The following is a 19533-nucleotide window of genomic DNA, read 5'->3' as shown; positions in this document are numbered from 1 at the left end:
AAATGATGTAAAGCCAGGGGAAATACCAGTTGGAGAAGCAGTAGCTGGAAATGTATGAAGGCCTGGCTTCATCATGCATCAGGTGTGCTGATGCATGCTTGTCACCTCGCTGGAGGTTGATCCAGGAGGATCTCTGAGGTGTGAGGCTTGGAAATCTTTCTTAACTGATTTTGAACTTGAAGTCAATGAGAGATTGTCTGAGTAGAGGTAGATTGCACTTGTGAGGATACCACTGAGAGACTGCCCTTTGATCATCAAGTACATGTGCACACGTTCAAATGAGACCCTGAGTATACATTTACACGTACTTCATCATGTACAGGTGCATAGATACACACACATATTTTTAAAAATTAATTTGATTTGAGGAAATAGTTTCTATATGATAAGTGTACAATGCACTAATAATAAGTATCCTTGTATTCATTTTAAAGTAACAACACATACAATATTTGGAAAAGTTATAATTTCCTTTTGTTAATATCATTAATTCCTTAAGCTTTTATCTATTCAAATTATTAAATATTCTCATATACATGTAAAGATTTTCCTAACACTTCTAGAGGGGAAATGATAATGAACCTTTATACCATGTTGAAGTGGGGTTTTTGGTAGATTTCCAGAGCTCATTTGGAAACTTCAGAGTGACACCACTCTTTTATTGGATGGCTTTTGGCCAGCCACAGGTGGCACAGCCTTCTAGGATGCACACATTTGCCAGCTGGCAAATCTACCCACCGTTGCCCTGCTCTAATAGAGGTCACTGGACTCCTCTGTTCCGGCCTGGTGATGGGCCTCTTGCCATCTCTTAATTAAAGGCAAAAGAAAAGGGGAAGCTGCCCCCTTGCCGGGCTGTTTGCCAGCTGGCTCCTTTTGCTGGGCTTTCCCCGCACTACATATGAGCAGTGTTCATGGAGCAGCTGGGGAGTGTAGCTCATTTGCTCAGCTGGGGGCACCAATGCATTGAACACCCCTGCTCTAACCAACGAGTTGGCAGCCAGGGACCTAAAGTTGCTGAAGAGGTATATATAGAGTTTGTGATAAGATGAAAATTAGCCTGTTACAGTAATTTAAGGAGTGAACTGGAAATACATTTTGTAAAATACTGAGATTATTCTCAGTGTATAATAATAAGTTTTAATCACTTACATACCTACCATCTTTACTAAGTTATTTTTATAATATAGTATTGAACTAACTTCAGCAGGACAAAGAGCAATCAGATGGTAGATGTAGAATAACTAAGATATGTTAACCATAAAAATGAACAATGGTATCTTTTGTGTAATTGATGTTAGGTCACACATTACTTCAAATGCCCTTTCAGTTATTGTGTAATAACTTATAAATTAATTTTGCAAAATAAAATATTCAATGTATTTGCAAAGTGCATTTTATTGTTGCTACTATTTATTAGTTTCAATCATAGAAGCTTTGGAGTAATCAAATTTAACTATTTGTTGTTCTGTGATTTTCCTCTCAATTAGATTGATAAACATTCATCTCCAGTGTAGATAAGAGCAACCTGAGGTCTTGAGTCTTATAAATACATATTAATATATTTAGAATTCAAATGTCAGTATTCCTGTACTCTTAAAAATGTCCTCCCTATTTTACTATAAGAACTTTTTTTCTCCTTTATTAATTTATTCTTGTTACATCTCAATGGTTATCCCATCCCTTGTATCCTCCCATTCTTCCCTCCCTCCCATTTTCCCCTTACTCCCCTCCCCTATGACTGTTCCTGAGGGGGATTACCTCCCCCTGTATATGTTCATAGGGTATCAAGTCTCTTCTTGGTAACCTGCTGTCCTTCCTCTGAGTGCCACCAGGTCTCCCCCTCCAGGGGACATGGTCAAAGGTGAGGCACCAGAGTATGTGAGAAAGTAATATCCCACTCTCCACTCTACTGTGGAGAGTGTTCTGTCCATTGTCTAGATCTGGGTAGGGGTTTGAGGTTTACCGCTTGTATTGTCCTTGGCTGGTGCCTTAGTTTGAGCGGGACCCCTGGGCCCAAATCTGCCTATCATAATGTTCTACTTGTAGGCTTCTAGGACCCTCTGGATCCTTCTACTTTGCCATTTTCCCATGCTTCTCTCATCTAGAGTCCCACTAGAATGTCCTCCCCTCTGTCTCAGTTTCCTGGTAAGTGAAGGCTTTCGTGGGACATGCCCCTTAGGCTAATATGCAGATATAAGTGAGTATATACCATTTGAGTCTTTCTGCTTCTGGGTTAACTTTATTGTTTATGATAAAAGTAATTTAAATTAATAGCAAATATATCTTTATATAGCCGTAGTTTGTACTACATTTCTGTTTGTGTTACCTCAGTGATGAAAATAAAATTAGCAAACAGATTTTAAACATTTTTTTACTCAAAGTTATTGCTCTAATTGCACCAAACTGGAAAGTTTATTACTGTGAACTGATAGTATTTAGGCTCAAAATTAAAAAGTAGTAAGTAATATAATGTCTTATTCATTAATAAATTTGAGCATGCCCTGAACTATCAGTAGCTACAATAGGTCACAAAATTCTGTTTAAAATATTTAAGAACATATAAAGATATGAAAACTGCTGTTCTATGAGTACCAACAAAATAGATAGTAGTAGAAGAAGAAGGGCTTATGAATAAATAAATTGGTATTTGGAGTTCATCTTCTGGCATTTAATTATGTACTTCAACTCCATTATGAAAATACTAGTCAAATACCTTCAATATTTTATGGATTAAGCAATTAATCTATGCATTAAAAGCTAAAAATCAGAATGAATCAGGAAATCTACTTTTTTCTTTTAATTAAAATGATTTAATTTTATTTATTGATTTGTTTGTTTGTTTTACAACCTGGTCATAGCCCCATCCCTCTTCACCTCCCAGTCTCATCCTCCCTCATCTCCTTCCCCTCTTCTCCTATTCTTCAGAAAAAGGGAGCCCCCAAACCCCATTCACCCCAGCTCATCAAAATCCTATCAGGGCAGAGTATGTCCTCTTCCCCTGTTGTCTGGCCAGGCAGTCTCACCAGGGGTAAGTACTTGAAAAGCTGGCAAGAGAGTTCATGTCAGAGAAAGCCCTTGCTCCCGTTTCTAGGGGACCCTCATGAAGCTAGAGCATCCCATCAGCAATATCATTGTAAGGGGCCTAGGTCCAGTCCATGCAAGGTCCTTGGTAGGTGCTTTAATCTCAGCAGGCCCTCTGGGCCCTTTCTAGTTGGCTCTGTGGGTCTTCCTGTGATGTTCCTGTCCCCTTCAGGTCCCTTCCTCTTTCTCCCAAGTTTTCCACAAGGCTCCCATGCCTAGCCAATGTTTGACTGTGATTCTGAACGTTTGTTTAGAAGTGTGGCTGGGGAAACCCCTCAGAGGACAACTCAGCTTGAATCCTGTCTGTAAGCATAGCAAAATATCATGAATAGTGTCAGGGGTTGGTTCTCTCCCATGAGGTGGGTCTTGAGTCGGGCCAGGCATTGGTTGGACCCTCCCTCAATTTCTGATATATCTGTTTTATATTTATCCACGTACATCTTATAGGCAGGTTACATTTTGAGTTGAAGTTTTTGTGGGTTGGTTGGTGTTCCCCTCCATTAGCTGACTTGTCTAGTTAGTCTCTATGGCTCCTGCTGCCAGAAGTCTCTGCTAAAGTCCCTTTCATATCACCCTAGGATGGTAGGCAGAAAACCTATTTCCATTAGAAATTAGACCATTCCTACTTAGAGATGAGTTGGATATAACTAGATCCTTGGTGATTTGACATGTTGGGGACTATAAATAGGAACTGATAAGCTGCTTTAAAGTAGGTGTGGTTACAGAATTATGCTCTGTGTAGTATTGTTGGTGATACAGAAAATGATTAGAAGTTGCCTTGGTTGTGTGGAACAGGATAAGTTGAACATCAATTAGGTCATGTATATTAATCCACAAAGTGTTATGTACCTTATTTGTTTCATTGTTACCACCTTCTGATGAGGATACTCAGGCAACAGGTCCTATTCCAAAGTAAAAAATGAAATAAAAGTGAGCCTACTATGTGACACAGCACAGAGACACAGCCTACTGTGTGTGACACGGTACTGTGACACAGCACAATCACCTTATTATAAGAGTATAAGAGTGTCAATGTAATGCTGCTCTTTATCCTTATACACAAAAAGGCATATGGTTATGGGGCCTCTTATCTCTCACATAGAAACATATTTTCTTTGTTTAGTGCCCAGTTTCTTTTCTGTTCTATTTCCAACTACTAATTTACTAGTTTTTCCTATGACACAACCTTTCATTAAAAAAAAAAAGGAGTCCTGTATTCTTGCCAGTTTCTTTATTGATTCCTGTTTAGTCAAAATTAAAGTTTGCTGGAAGTTCTTATTTCAATTCACAATCTTTAAATATGATTAAAAATCAAATTAATGGAACATTTAAAGCTTACATCTAATCTGAATACTCAGGAGATAATTTCGGCATCCCGTAAAAGTGACGAACATGTTAGGGGTCATGCCAGAGGACATTCCTACAGAAACAAGCACGTAGTCAGAAAACTGCAGCCTGGTGTGTGTGTGTGTGTGTGTGTGTGTGTGTGTGTGTGTGTGTGTGTGTGTGTGTGTGTATCTGCATGTGCACATATACATGCATGTCTCATGGGACTACAGGATCCTATTGAATAAGAAAAAAGCATGGGGACCCTTGAAACTCTACTTACAGGCACTGTGTCATCCTGTAGGACTGCGAACAGAACTTGGATCTTCTGAAAGACTAGCAAATGATCTTAACACCCCACTTCTAAAATCATTTCTCCCACCCCACTTCTAAAATTATCAAATGTTACAAATTTATTACTGCCAAAGGCATATACGACAGATCAGTAAATAGAATGGCATCAAAAGGTTTAAGTTCTGGAAACATTTGCAAGCAACAAAACTGCTCCAGGGCTGGCAGATAGATGTTTAGTTTTGTTTTCAATGTCTGTCTTTCATTTCTGGTCCAGTTTATGAGGTTTCTTGTTAGTAATTCATGTGTTAAGGACTGATTTTTTTTTCCTGTGTTACATGTGCAATTCAAGGACCAAGAGACCAGCTACACAATTATCAAGTCTAAAGAGACCACTATTACTGCAGAGGGCCTGAAACCAGCGTCTGTGTATGTCTTCCAAATTCGAGCACGTACAGCAGCAGGCTACGGTGTCTTCAGCCGAAGATTTGAGTTTGAAACCACACCAGTGTGTAAGTCATTTTAATTACTTACCTTGTCTCTGTAATAGTTACCAGAAGAGGGTCCATAGATCGATACGGTTCCCAGGGTTTTCTGTCAGGCCTTCCTCCCTTCTCTCTCTTCAGTCCTGACCCTTTCAGGTAGGAGGCCTCTGCCATGCTATAATGGTAGGTCTGCAGGTTATCACTCTGTGTCTCGCCTCCTTGCTTTGGTCCACTGGGACCTGCTACATCAAGCATCTTAAGAAATGTTTAAACGGTGCTTTCAAAGACTACGTTCCCCCAGGTGCCATGCTTTATTGAATTATTGCCATTTACTTTTTACTTGTTTTATTGAACTATGCTACTCTAGTCTTTCTAGGAAAATTCTACAGGGAGCTTTCCTTAGCATTGAATTTGACAAGAAAATGGTGCTTTCAGAATCCAATCTGATTTCTTAAAGTAAAAATTAAATCTGTGTCAGAGTCCTGGAATGGAGAATCTGGAAATGGTTCTGAAATGCTCTTTGGTGCCCACTTATTTAATTTCATAACACATAACCTCAGGCCTCAACAAAAGATTTTTAGATCACTTGTCCTAAAACAAACTCGTTAAACCTAAACTAGAGGAAAAAACATGCTTTCCTTAGGCACACTGTAGCTGGAACTATTAGTTTTCTGTTAAGGAATTAACATACATGAGGATTATGAAGTGTCATGTGAGTGTGTATATGTATGTCTCTACTTAAAGATATGTGTGTGCATGTGTGTATGTGATGTGCTTCACACAGCTCCATTAATTTGCAATGAAAAAGAAAACACACAGTTAAAGAATAACAAAATGTGAGTGTGATTATTGGATCAATGTTATAATTATTAGAATAATTATTAAAATACAATTTTAGTAAACTTATATGAGATGGCTCTGTAGGAAAGAAAAGTGCTTCTGTTTAAAGCTTTTTAATTGATTTATATAAATAGCTGTAATTAAGTAATGAACAGGTTCCCTGGTGCTACCCCACTAGGAAGTATTTTTTAAAAAGATGTTATTGGTAGAATTATGTATTTCTCTCCTATAAAAAGAAAATTGAATGACTTGAGTTTAATTAGAAATGAAGAAAATTAATTCTAATGCTTAATTTTCAGATAAATCTTTAAATATATTTAATAGTGTATATTTATATGGTCAGAAAATTCACAGAAAATGCAAAAATGAATTATTATTCATACATTAATCTTAAAATGTATTTGTTATAAAAGATATGTTATGGAACCTGCCTGTTGCAAAAGTCTTAGTTGTATATATATTTTATTAGTGTTGAACACTGTAATAGTCTAAAAATTATAGAAACAAAGTACACAATATATATATATATATAACACATATGATTTTTGGCTTATTTCACTCCATGTGTGTAGCTCTTACTGTCAAATATCCCATGGCATTGGCATCTCCAAATTTTTTGTGTTTCCAGTGCTATCTAGACTTTATTTTCATAGCTTAAATATAATGGTCTTTCCATGACTCCATACAGGGACTCCCTGGCACTTACCAGATTTATTTATTTATGTATTTGTTTGTTTGTTTTTATTTTTTATTAATTTATTTATTCAGATTACAATTCAATTGTTATCCCATCAATTGTATCCTCCCATTCCTCCCTCCCTTCTGCTTTCACCCTATTCCCCTCGCCTAGGTCTATGATCAAGGGGGATTTCTTCCACCACTGTATGGTCATAGGCTATCAAGTCTCATCTTGGTAGCCTGCTTATTCTTTCTTTGAGTGCCATCAGACCTCCCTACCAAGAGGAGTTGGACAAATATGGGGCACCAGAGTTCACTTCAGAGTCAGTCCCTGTTCTCCACATAACTGTGATGAATATCCTGTCCATTGACTAGATCAGAGTAGGGGTTCAATGTTTAGTACTTGTATTGTCTTTGGTTAGTGCAAAAGTTTGAACAGACACCCCTGGGCCCTGATCCACCCATCATAATGTTCTTCTTGTAGGTTTCTAGGACCCTCTGGTTCCTTCTATTTCCACATCTCCTTTGTTTGTCTTACCTAGAGTCCCAGTGGAATGTCCTCAAAGTGGCCTTCTTTAACCATAGCGAAAGGTTTTATAAACCTTTTACAGTTTCCAGTTGTTAAACCCAAAACTGAAACAACTTGGATGCTATTGCTAGGTTCACATTCTTTGGATGAAGTTGGCCCACCTTTTGATGTCATTTGCATAAGTTTTGTTGTTGCACTTTAGGAAGGGATTATTCCTTAGGCCTATTGTTTTCATAAATTTCACAATTAGCCAACTGATGATGCTCTCTAGGTGCCCCACACCCTTTATTCAACATCCCCTCAACTTTTAAAGCACAAACTCCAACCTTAAATTTCCTGGGAATCTTTCTCTCCACAAGTTGTACATTTTATATTTCTTTTTGTGCTTGCTTTTTTTTTTTTTGGTGGAGATGAGTGAGAAGAAACATGTTTTTCATGATCTGAGTAGGATGGCCCACTGAGCCCCTCTTATAGTGTCTGCCTGCTTTCTTAGTTTAAAGTCCAAATGTCTTCCTCAATACTCCAAAGAACATCATGGCCAGAACACAAGAAAGGATTGAATGGGACCTTAAATTTTCAGAGGATGAATTTGTAACCATCATGGCAGGACACATGGTAACAGGCAGACATGAGTGCCATTGGAGCAGTAGCTAAGACTTTATGCTATGATACACAAGAATGAAACAGAGATAGGGAGACAGATGTGTGTGTGTGTGTGTGTGAGAGAGAGAGAGAGAGAGAGAGAGAGAGAGAGAGAGAGAGAGAGACAGACAGACAGACAGACAGACAGACAGACAGACAGACACAGAGACGAAGAGACAGAGGCAGAGGCAGAGGCAGAGACAGAATGCTTATTTGGATTGATGTGGGCTTTTAAGTTCTCAAAGTACACCCCATGACACACTACCTCTAAGAAAGCCACATCTCTTAATCCTTCCCAAACAGTTTCATAAACTGGTGACCAAGCATTCATATACATGGGCCTAGAGGGACAATTCTCATTCAAAACTCCACAAATACCTTTCTTTTCATTTTCATGATAAGTGTCATGCTTATTCATAGGCATGCACCACTGTATCTGAACAAAATTAATAAATTTTCCAATTTTTTCACTTATGATAACGAACATCTCCATTTGCTTTAAATCCATAATTACTGAATTGGCTGGTTGATACCAGAGGTATGTACGGGGCAGATGAAAAAGGTTTTGAATGTTAGAATAGGAATTTTGGTATCTATTATGTTTTTCATTAAGAATAAAAGTAGTATTTTTACTTATTAGTATATTTTATACTTAATATAAATATATAATTTCTAAAATGTACATGTATATAATGCTAATGAGTTCTCAATACTTTGTGAATAATGTTCAGATATTCCTATTATATGAGTATCAATCAAAATGATATTGATGCAAATATAAGATGAAAGTAGAACAAAAAATCTATAAATATATTTAGTAATTAATAGGCAAGAAGTTATTGAATAATAGTAAGTAATATTTAATATAAACAAGGGAGTATAAACAGGTTAGCATGGGTGTTTGATTTATGGTATGTTTGCTTCTACTTTTTCTCAACATTTGGGTCTATAAATGCTATGTAGGCAATAACTATATATATATTTATATTTATTTTCTATGATAATATAATCCACATAAAAGGAAATATATATCGATCAAAAAACAGACACAATCTTTGGAAGATATGATTATCAGAAACATAAAATTGACATTGTAAACAGAGCTTTATGTATCTGAGAGGAAGAGAAGATAGAAAAAGAAGAAGGAATGGGAAAGAGAGGAAGAAAGAGGGAAGAGGAGGGAATCATATCATTCATCAAGGTCAAGCACACAGAGACAGGTGAAAAGAGCATGGCACAACACAGAGCTCTGGATACAGTTAAAAAAGTAACTATCTTCTTTGGTTACCCAAGCAACAGGGAGAAATGGTTTAAATACTGAGATATGTGCTCCAAATGGATAAATTACTTATCATAGTGCAGATATGTAAATGATATATCCATCGAATTCACAAACATCATACATAGACTTGGATTCAGAAAAAAAGGTTTCAGAGGAATAGAACATTACTGACTTTCATTATATGAGGCTCTTTCCATATAACTCTCTTAAGATGTCAGTAAATAGGAGTAAGAAGGTAAATTAAGGAGAAATAGGTAGGTAAATAGGAACTGAAAACCAAACATACCTTTATAAGCAAGTTAGCATTTAATACATTGCACCAAGGTCTTTGTAGCAACAAAATATAATAAAGAAAAGGAATAATTTTAACAACAATGTAAGGTAACACAATGGAGACTATATACTTATGCATAACCACAATGGCTAAATTGATTACTCTAGTTTTATTTGAAGGATTGGCATTTCTAAAATGTAATAGATGTTTGACAACCAGATAAATTGACAGTGAGATGCTTTTCTCCCTGAATCATTGATAACCCACATCTCACTTCTATTTCATAGAAATCATCTTGAAAGAATAGAAAAAAATCATGTTAAAGAACATGTAAATTAGAACAGTAAAATGACTCAGAAAGTAAAGGAGTTTGCCAGAAACTTGATGGTGACCTGAGTCTAATACCCAGGATCAATATGGTTGAAGACGAAAATAGACTCTTTTAAGTTGTCCTATGATCTCCAAACATAAAGGTGCACATACACTGAAAAATAATAAAATAAATAAATAAATACATGATTAAATTGTGATTATTAGCCAACAAAGGGGAAAGTAAGTAACTGGAGAGGTGGCTCAGTGTTTAAGAGCATTGCCTGCTTGTCCAGATGACCTTAGGTCAGTTCCTCGCACTCACAAGGTGGCTTACAACCATCAGTAGCTCGAGTTCCGTGGGATCCATTGGCCCCTTTGGGGACATATATAAGCTGAACATCCAAAAACATAAAATCAAAACAAGTAAATTTATCTGAAAGAGGAAAAGGGAAGATAAGAACAAAGGCTTGTATACTACAAATAATTATATTACTTGTAGTCTATAAATAATATTTCACTCATATAAGCTGTTGAATACATTGAAATCTGTAGATTGTTCTGTAGGGGCTGATATGTAGGTCAAGACAAGTAGCTGGTTATAAAATAAATTTGCCTTGTACAGAAACACCATATGCTTACAAAATAATGCAGAGGGAAATGAAATAACAAATTACGTAGACCAACATCTGGTTAAGTTGTGGTGAAAAGAAAACAGAAAATCTACCTGTTATTAGCTTTTAAAGACCATGGATTTGACACTGTGAATTTGTTCAAGCTTTGCTTTCAAGAATCAAAATGATTCAGTCACTAACCAGATGCAAGTTAGGGCCCTATTCAGAGAGTATGAAAGCCCTAAGGATATTTGGCTTGCTGTACATTTCTTAGATAGGAATAGTTGTCAGTAAAAAAAACACAGTTATCATACTTAATTATCTATAACTCCCTATACATTTTATACTTATATTATACTAATTTTATTAATGAAATTATAGTGTTTCAAATCCATGCATTTAAAGTGTGTAATAAAGCAATTATTATAAATTTGTCTAATTATATTCATAAAGCTTTAAATATACACTGAAATTTTTCAATAATCCTATTTATAAAATACAGTGACTTATATATGAAGTTATCCTATTAACTTATGTTACAATTTTGATATTGTGTTTTATTCAAACAAGGTCAATATACCATTATTTTAGACATTCTGCCTACTGAAAATAATTCCTGAGCTAATATATTCTTGCTACAAATGCCAAAAATGTCAAATCTTAAATAGTCAATATGTTCTTATATAAATGAATATGTTTGATGTCACAGAAAATATTCCCCCTTTACCTTGCAAGATGTAGGATCCTGGAACTCTACAATCCACACTACATTTTTATAACAGAGAAAGTAATCAGTGACTAATGATGCTATTGAATTATATTTGTGAGTAAATTATTTCCTCCTTCTGAGAACATGTATTACAAGGGAACCTCAGCTGGGTGTGGGTGAATTGTTTCAACCATGAATCAATCACCTGCTGCAAAGCAACTCACATTTTGAGTGCGTGTGGTCCCTTTAACTACAAATCCTTTTTCTCTGTCGCCTATCAGCAGTTGCAGCATCCAATGATCAAAGCCAGATTCCCATCATTGCAGTGTCGGTGACAGTGGGAGTCATCTTGTTGGCAGTGATGATCGGCTTCCTCCTCAGTGGCAGGTAAGAAAGCAGAGAGTTTCTGAACTTTCGCAGTTGCTCTCTTAGGCACCTTGATCCAACTATGAGGCTGTTAAGCACATCCTAAAACAAATCAAAGAAGCAGCATGCCAGTAGATAACAGCTATGTGAGCTTTAGTCCTTACGTTTTATCTTGTTCCTATTTCAGCCAATTGTTATCACATATTTTCTCTCCTTCTTAGACATACTCTCTACTCTCCACAAGAACAATTCTAACATAATATCACTTACACTGTGATTAATAGAACCATACAGCTTTTTCTAATGCAATGTATTTATAATTCTGCGTGTTATCATTCTCAAAATAATTTATCATTGCCTGATTCACTTTCGTTACTGTTTAGGAATCCCAAAGTAGCTGACTTCTAGTCATATGAGAAATGGGATTACTATTTGTATCTGGAAAATATTCTGGAGTAAAATAGTCATAGGCAATTGGCACACTTTTCAGAGACTGCTTTTATTTCAGTTTCTAGGTGATTTCAAAACAAACATAATTGTCATGCATCCTTACTGAATATGGGTTTTACAGAATGCTAAGTAAATAGACAACACAATTCTATCTTCCGCATGCCTACATATTCCAGTTTTAAAATGCGAGATCAGCCTACAGAAATTTTTCCAGATGTGTTTTGACAATAAACTGATCATAATAAGCCTTCCTAAAGGTATATATGTATGAATATATAAACCAAACATCCATTATTTATAGCAAATAAGTTTTATATGGTTTAATTGAAGCAATCATTATGGATATTAAGTAAGAGGGACAGACTGTTTGAAATGTAATGTGGTATTAGTATGTAAAATAGACAAACATCTCTTTCCAGGCAGAAGGTGAGGGTGACAACTTTGGAATACTTAACATCAGGTTCATAAAAGCCATAAAATCATTGTATCTTCAGGTTTCTGAAAAGCATGTGCTGAATTCTGTTACTTAACATTGATTTAAGAACACTATTACTCATATTTGGAATCTATAGCTGTCCAGGGCAAATGTTCTCTTCTGCCTCACTTTTTCCTTCTCTCTGAACTTAACTGACAGACAATGAGAGCCCACACTCCTGTTCTCTGGGTGATAAGTTGACTTCAACCATTCCAGAAAAATGAATTAGTAATCAAAAGAATAACAAATTCGCCAAGTAACTAGAGACATAATATTTTCCAAGCAATAGTTTTTGTCCACGAAAGTTGGGGTTCTTCAATTTTAAGAAGTGTTTGAGGGCTGTGTGCTTATTTCTTGACAGAAGTGATGAGGTTTTAGATTTTATTCTTCATAGAAAGATTAGTTTGTGCTTCTACACATCTGCCTGTCTATCTCAGACCTAAGTGATGTGGCCGTTGAAAGGGTTTTCGTTTCTCCTTAAAAGATTTGAATGTCACCGTTTTTGTCTAGACTTAAGTATTGTCATCTGGTAACAGCTGGATTTTCTTGCATTAACTCAAATGAGATCTGTTAAAGTGAAATTCAAATAAAAAAATGTAGCCAACCTCTGCATGTTTTTGCAAAATTATATTAGGGTTCTGGCACATTACTGAAAGCTATGCTGGGTGCACTGTACAGATGTTAAATTCCATATATATTTCTCCCTGTCTTAAAGTTACTATTCCTGTGATGAGACACCAAAAAGCAAGTTGGGGAGGAAAGGGTTTATTTGGCTAAAATTTTCACGTCGTAATACACAAAGAGTGTCAGAAAAGAATTCAAACAGGGCAGAGACCTGGACATAGGAACTCATGAAAAGGCCCTGGAGCGGTGTTGCTTGCTCCCCATGGCTCACTCAGCCTGCTTGCTTATAGAGCTCAGGACCACCAGCCCAGCACTTTTCTGACCATGTCCCCTGGATGGGGAGGCCTGACGTCACTCAGAGGAGAGATAGCAAGTTACCAAGAAGAGACTCGATATTCTAAGATCATATATAGGGGGAGGAGGTCTCCCTCAATCACAGACATAGGGGAGGGGAGAAGGGGGGAAGTGGGAGGGAGGGAAGAATGGGAGGAAACAGGGGAAGGGCTAACAATCGAGATGTAATACAAATAAATTTAAAAAAAGAAAAAGAAAAAAGAAAACACAGTCACCTTAAAGCAACTCATTTCAGACAGCCAGTGATGCTGTACCTGTTTCCATTTTATCTTTACATTCCAAATACTAGATATATAAATTTGTCAATGAGACAAAATGGTTCAGTTCCTCAAAAAGGCACTATTTAAAATGAGTGGAGACAATGCCCTATGATTGTATGGAAGATATTTGTTCAATTGAGGTTTCCTTCTTCCAGCTAACTCCAGCCTATGTCAAATTGGCACAAATGTAGCCAAAATATTTCCTTTCTGGTAACACAAAATGTAACTGATAAGTATGCATACATGCTTAAGGGTGTGATTATTTACCTTTCAGTTTGAATTCTTTTCTCTCTTTTTTTAACTGCTTGAATAAGATAATTTAAACTGCTAACTCAGGTACATCTTTGCCAACATTTCTCTTAATTTGATTTGTCAATGGTGCAAAGTAAATGATTCCAGTTTATTTTAATAAGTCAAAAAATTATTAATTCTACAAATGTGGACAGTTTGATAATAATTTAGATTAATATCTGAACAACAAAATGCACTTGTAACAGTGGCTTTATATTTGTATGCACAGTACAGAGAAAATATAAGTTTAGAGTATGGCACATTGACTATTGTACAATTAAACAATTGCAAGAAAATGTCAACCATATTTCTAATATGCTTTAAAGACAAAAAGAAGTCAAACACGGTGATTCATAATCCTTTTAGGCTTTTGTTGGCTTGGTATGTAAAAATCTTTTAGGTTCTTTCTAACTAGATGTAGTTGTAGAAAATATGAAATTGTGTTAATCTTGAAGAACTATCTCATTTTATTTTATTTACTTTGGGTTTTTGAGACAGGGTTTCTCTCCATATTCTTGGCTATCCTGGAACTCACCTTGTAGACAAGGCCAAAACATGTTAACCTCCTTAAAGGTGTTCATTTTTCCATTGGGTTTTATACTGCAAGTCATAAACATTTAATTTTAATTTGTATTTTCTAATACTGTTTAAATGGTCCCATGACATTACAAAAGAATTTACACTCACTCAGCAAACTGTGACTAATTATCCCAATATTACAACTTAAGTCCTCTGAAATGTAAGCCAATTGTAACTGTCCTTTGATCTTTCTCTTTCATCTTTAAGAGTATTGACACTGATAGGTACTTCATTCTATGATTTAGGATTTTTTTCCTATTTGATTTAATGTTTCAATAACCGCAATTATTCAGTCTGTGGGTTTTGTGAAATTTTCATTTCCACCGTCTTTAGTTAAGTGGGAGACAACACCTTTCACTGCTGCTTTTTTGTTACTTTTTCTTTCCTTAGTAACTTTCCCTTTAAATTTTCCTTTTAAAACATAAGGGCATAAATTGTAAAAGTTTACTGTAGCACATACCCCAGTCTAATATAAAACTGAAAATATAATTTAAGGGTACATTAAAAAAACAAAGTAAACTGACTATACAGGAGTGATTATTTTATTTCACTCTCAATTCAGATTTCATAGAATTCAATAATGGTTTAATTTATTTAAACCATTTAATTTAATTAATTTAATGGTTTTTACAATTTTATTTCTGAAATCTAAATTTTTCTTATGTTTTCATATTTGGTTATATCTCAAGAAAATTTCATATTTTCTTTTTAATTCAAATTGGTTCTCTGAGTCCATTTGGAGATAAGAGGCCCGCATTGTTTCATGGATGCTCACTCACAGATATTTATACATGTGGCTGCCCATAAAGCCTGAAAGCTTAAAGCTTTTTGCCAAATACGAAATTGAAAAATAAAAACCAAGAAAAATATCCTCAAGAAAGGATTTGTATTTGCTGCTTGGTCTTTGATGAGATTTTTTAAAGACTATTCATTTGTGACTTTCATGTTAAGATGTTTCTAAGATGATAAATTTAGTATGAAAATTGGCTTACTGCCTAGAAAATGTTATTTTTTGGACCAAAGTTCTTCTCTTGTTTATTCTGAATATGTGAAGAATCTGTACCTATACTTAGCTGCTCTGTGCTACTGCCTGTGTCTCTCATTAAGAAAATTATACTTAATCCTGTTGAAATGTCTCGTTGATCCCTGAGGTAAGTTTGTTTCTTTGGTGATGAATGCACATTGTGTATGTACTCTAGACTGTAAAAATTAAGACATTGTGGTGGCATAAAAAATATAGACAAGTAGCTTCATATAAAGCATTGATTTTGCTTTTTCTTAGTTTACTTGAAAAATAATAGCAAAATCTTCATTTCTCATTTTTTTTCTTGGTCCTTAGTTACATCAGATTGCAAGGGGTTCAGTCGTGACAGATGTCCAGTATAAAGGTTTACTGAGATCCTATTACAAATCCCTACTAATATTCCTCATGTAAATTTATGAGTATAATAACATTCACCTTTGCTCAAATATTTATCTTGTATTTTAGTAGACTTACAAGTAGATAGAATTTTATAGGGCAAAATTAGAGTGACATTACAAGGAAACAGATTTTTGATAAAATTGAAATCCGTACCAGTCAGGCCCATGTTGCAATAGCTATGTGTTAATTACAGATTTTTGTCAGGACATCCAGCTCTCTGTGAGTTTAGAGAATTAAGATCCTCCAGTCATCTGGTTTTCAGGGTTAGTGGTTTTACCTTCAGAGCCTTAGTTTTTGTAGATACTTCCTTTTTTCTTCATGATAGGTTTTTCTTATAACTTTCAATCATGCAATTTGTAAACTACTGTTAATTTAAAAAAACTAATTTTGTACTGCTAGAATAAAGAACTAACATTTAAAAAGTTATCAGAACAATCAGTACAATTAATGTAATACAACTTAGAACTTAACATCCATTGTGTCTTGATACTATAGTGGATTATGTGTCTTTTCTGACTTACCTGGCAAATTATACTTCATCTCCAATAATTTCTCATGTCACCAATGGTATCATTAGCCTTGATTTTGCTAAAGCTTGTTATTTTCATTTCTGTATATCCTTACAACTCCCTATAAACTAAATTACTTTCAGCTATAATTTCCAATTTTGATTCTTTTTTAAGACAGTTTCTCTGTGTGTACTTAGCTATCTTGGAACTAGAGCCAGTTATGGTCAGGATAGCCATAAACTCAGATTTCTGACTGCCACTGCCTCTTGACTGCTGGGAAATAGCAAATATATACCAGCTATAACTAATATTTACATTTGAATGTTATGTACATCAGTGGAGGAATATCCACATAACTAGTTATACGAGCCTATGAAGCTATAGAAGACCAAATTATCTTCGGGTTAATGATCATTTGATTGAGCTTCTCTTTGATTGAAGAACTCTTACACTTCACTCTAAAGCCAATGACAATGTATTTTGCAAAAGCTTTGTGGCAGGTTCCAAAGAATAAGTCTTTCAACATACCAGTGTCCATTAACTAAGAAGAGGATGAAGAAATCATTCTGTTAATGCGTGGTCCATCACAGCAGATGCTCTTGATAAAACCTGAGACTCAATGTAAAGCATATGGACTGAGAATGCAAAAAGTGGCTCTTACTCTGCACTCACTCTGACCTCTTCCTTATCTTGGAACAAGTTTATACTTACATCTATCTCCATGTTGAAATTATGGCCACATGCCAAGAACTACATCAACCATTCTTCTCATTTTGAATCCTCCTTCCTTTTTTAGCTAAAGCCTTCTCTCTGTGCACCAAAATGTTACATTAAGGTACCTGTTTTTTTTCCCATATAAGTTGGAAACATTCCACTGTAACTGTAGTTCATTTTGTGTATATATTCTCTCTTCTGTCCACAAGTATCAAGAGACTTCTGATGCTTTCAAACTTAGTCTAATTGAATGAGTTACTCATAAACTATGGGTTAAAAATCAACTGTGCATCAAGCACCATTTGAAATGATTTGTCCATTATTTATGATTATAATTAGAGAAACAGTTATATTAATAACTCCAACATATGATTTACAGACCTCTGACCCATAAAGGTGTTTTCCTTATAAGTAAGAAAATTTTAGTACATCAGAAAATAAATAGTGATATCCAAAAGTATTACATAAGAGTTTTAAAAATCCTGAACTTATTATAGCATGCAGTTGACACATAACTAATCTAGTGTCAGCATTATGAAGTTGGAAGTAGCAGTGGCTTTTATAAATTATAATATCCATAAAACTATTTATATTTATCTCTTTATTCCTTTAAGAGCATGACAGATGGTTTGATGTGTTTCTCCCCTCAAAAGTGACTGGGTTAATACAGTTTCAAAATTATAAGATTCTAGGAAGAAAATTATACAAAATGTTTCAATATAGCAATAATACTGAATGGTGGTAAATAAACAAATATTTATAATCTCCCAAGCACCAGTAAATTTTTAAAAGGGTTCACTAAGAGTAAATGTCAGTGGTTTCTGAATCAGAAATTGATGTGACTTCATAAACCTATAATAAATCCAGGCAAACATACTGATTTAATTTCTGAAAGTTGTTAGCCGATCTATTTTCTTATAATTACATGTGGTTTGTTTTTGTTCAAAAGCTCTGAATAAATATTAGAAAGCATATCATAATTTATTAATGACTGACAAACGGGATGAGGGTAGAATGGTGCTGGGAATAAGAGGAGCATAGCAAAAACTAATTGCCCACTGTGGAGACTCAATCATCCTAGGAAACCAACCACAATACTGTTATTGGCTCAATTGCTCAGCAGCATTGAGTTCCCCACATGCAATTTCTCACGGATCAAACATCACTTATATCTTAGGACACTGTATTGAATGAAACATTTCAAAGGAAAAACTCTGTGGTACTGAGACAAGTAATCAATAGCAGTGATTTGAAATAGTGAAAACTGTTCTCAGAGAGAATCTAGAGATGTTTTGATTTCATCTATTGCAAAGCAAAGAGTTAAACCCAGAAGGAAGCTACAGGAAGAAAGCCATACTTTTTTTTCCCTGCATGTTCATTGCATAAGCTACATTTTTATAAGACACTGAGTGGTTTATTCTGTCTTGAAATCAAGATATATAGCAGATAGAACAGGATAGACTTTACTGGGTCTTACTCGGTCTAAGAGTTTCATGACATTTTTGAAGGGAACAATGCCATGTTCTTTCACAGGACCCTTAAATGCAGCTCTGTGTTGAAAACCAATAACACTTCCTTGGGCCAGAAGATAGAACTTCAACAGCAACAACAAAAAACTAAGTTTCCTACAATATGTCCAGGAAATACAGTGAAATATTCCAAATGATTTACAACATTGTCCAAAAGCCATATAGTTTAAGATCTGTGCTCTGAATGACACTGCATGAATCAAAAATCAAATAATGTTTCTTACAGATTAGCAACTCAGTTTCAAAAATTGAGATTTCTATTAAGTCAAAACACTGACTTCCAATATACTTGATGCCTGTGACAGCTGACATTATACAAACCATATGGTAGTCGAACTTTCTTACTTATAAAAATTCCTTTACTCCTCCTTCTCTCTCTCTCTCTCTCTCTCTCTCTCTCTCTCTCTCTCTCTCTCTCTCTCTCTCTCTCTCTCTCTCTCTCATCTCACCGACAATGATTTCTATGCTTTGGATCTTTGACATGCATGGACTTGAGTCCTTGCACATGCGCACATGCTTCTCTTCCTTGTGGCCACAATCGTTAAGGAAACAGTGTGCGATCATATTAGCTATTATTTAGAAGCCTCTTACTGCTCTTCCTTTTGTTGGTGACCATTATTCATTTTTTTTCTAATTAAGATTTAGTATGAGACACACCTGTCTTTGATATGCATTGTTTGTTGAGTTCCCTGTGTCTCTCTCATGGGAGGACATGAATAATTATTGCATAAGAAAACAAAAATAATGCTCAGAAAGCAAAATGAATTTATAATATTTACAAGCACTAAAAAGTGAGAATTCATCTTGCCCTATGGGAGGGTGAAGAATACTGCATTGCACCCACAAGGCAATAGATTTAAAAAGTCTAAATTCTCAGGCAGAGCCTTTACTGAGTTTTT

General features: G+C 35.3%; 1 protein-coding gene across 9 annotated transcripts in view; it reads left to right on the top strand.

Moving 5' to 3' along the window:
- EPHA5 (EPH receptor A5) overlaps positions 1-19533 on the top strand; it is a 312460-nt gene that overhangs the window by 225922 nt on the left and 67005 nt on the right. For 6 of the 9 annotated variants that reach the window (XM_084758021.1, XM_084758023.1, XM_084758027.1 and 3 more), the window contains 2 exons: positions 5051-5210; positions 11342-11447. In XM_084758021.1, coding sequence (XP_084614147.1) covers positions 5051-5210; positions 11342-11447 — 266 coding nt within the window. The remainder of the gene's footprint in view (positions 1-5050; positions 5211-11341; positions 11448-19533) is intronic. The other 3 variants (XM_084758024.1, XM_084758022.1, XM_084758029.1) reach the window with 1 other exon arrangement.

This window comes from Acomys minous (genome assembly GCF_964271855.1).
Source record: "Acomys minous genome assembly, chromosome: 15".
In the NCBI taxonomy this organism is placed as follows: Eukaryota; Metazoa; Chordata; class Mammalia; order Rodentia; family Muridae; genus Acomys; species Acomys minous.
Note: the sequence above shows the minus strand (reverse complement) of the source record. Positions and strands in the feature narration are given on the sequence as shown.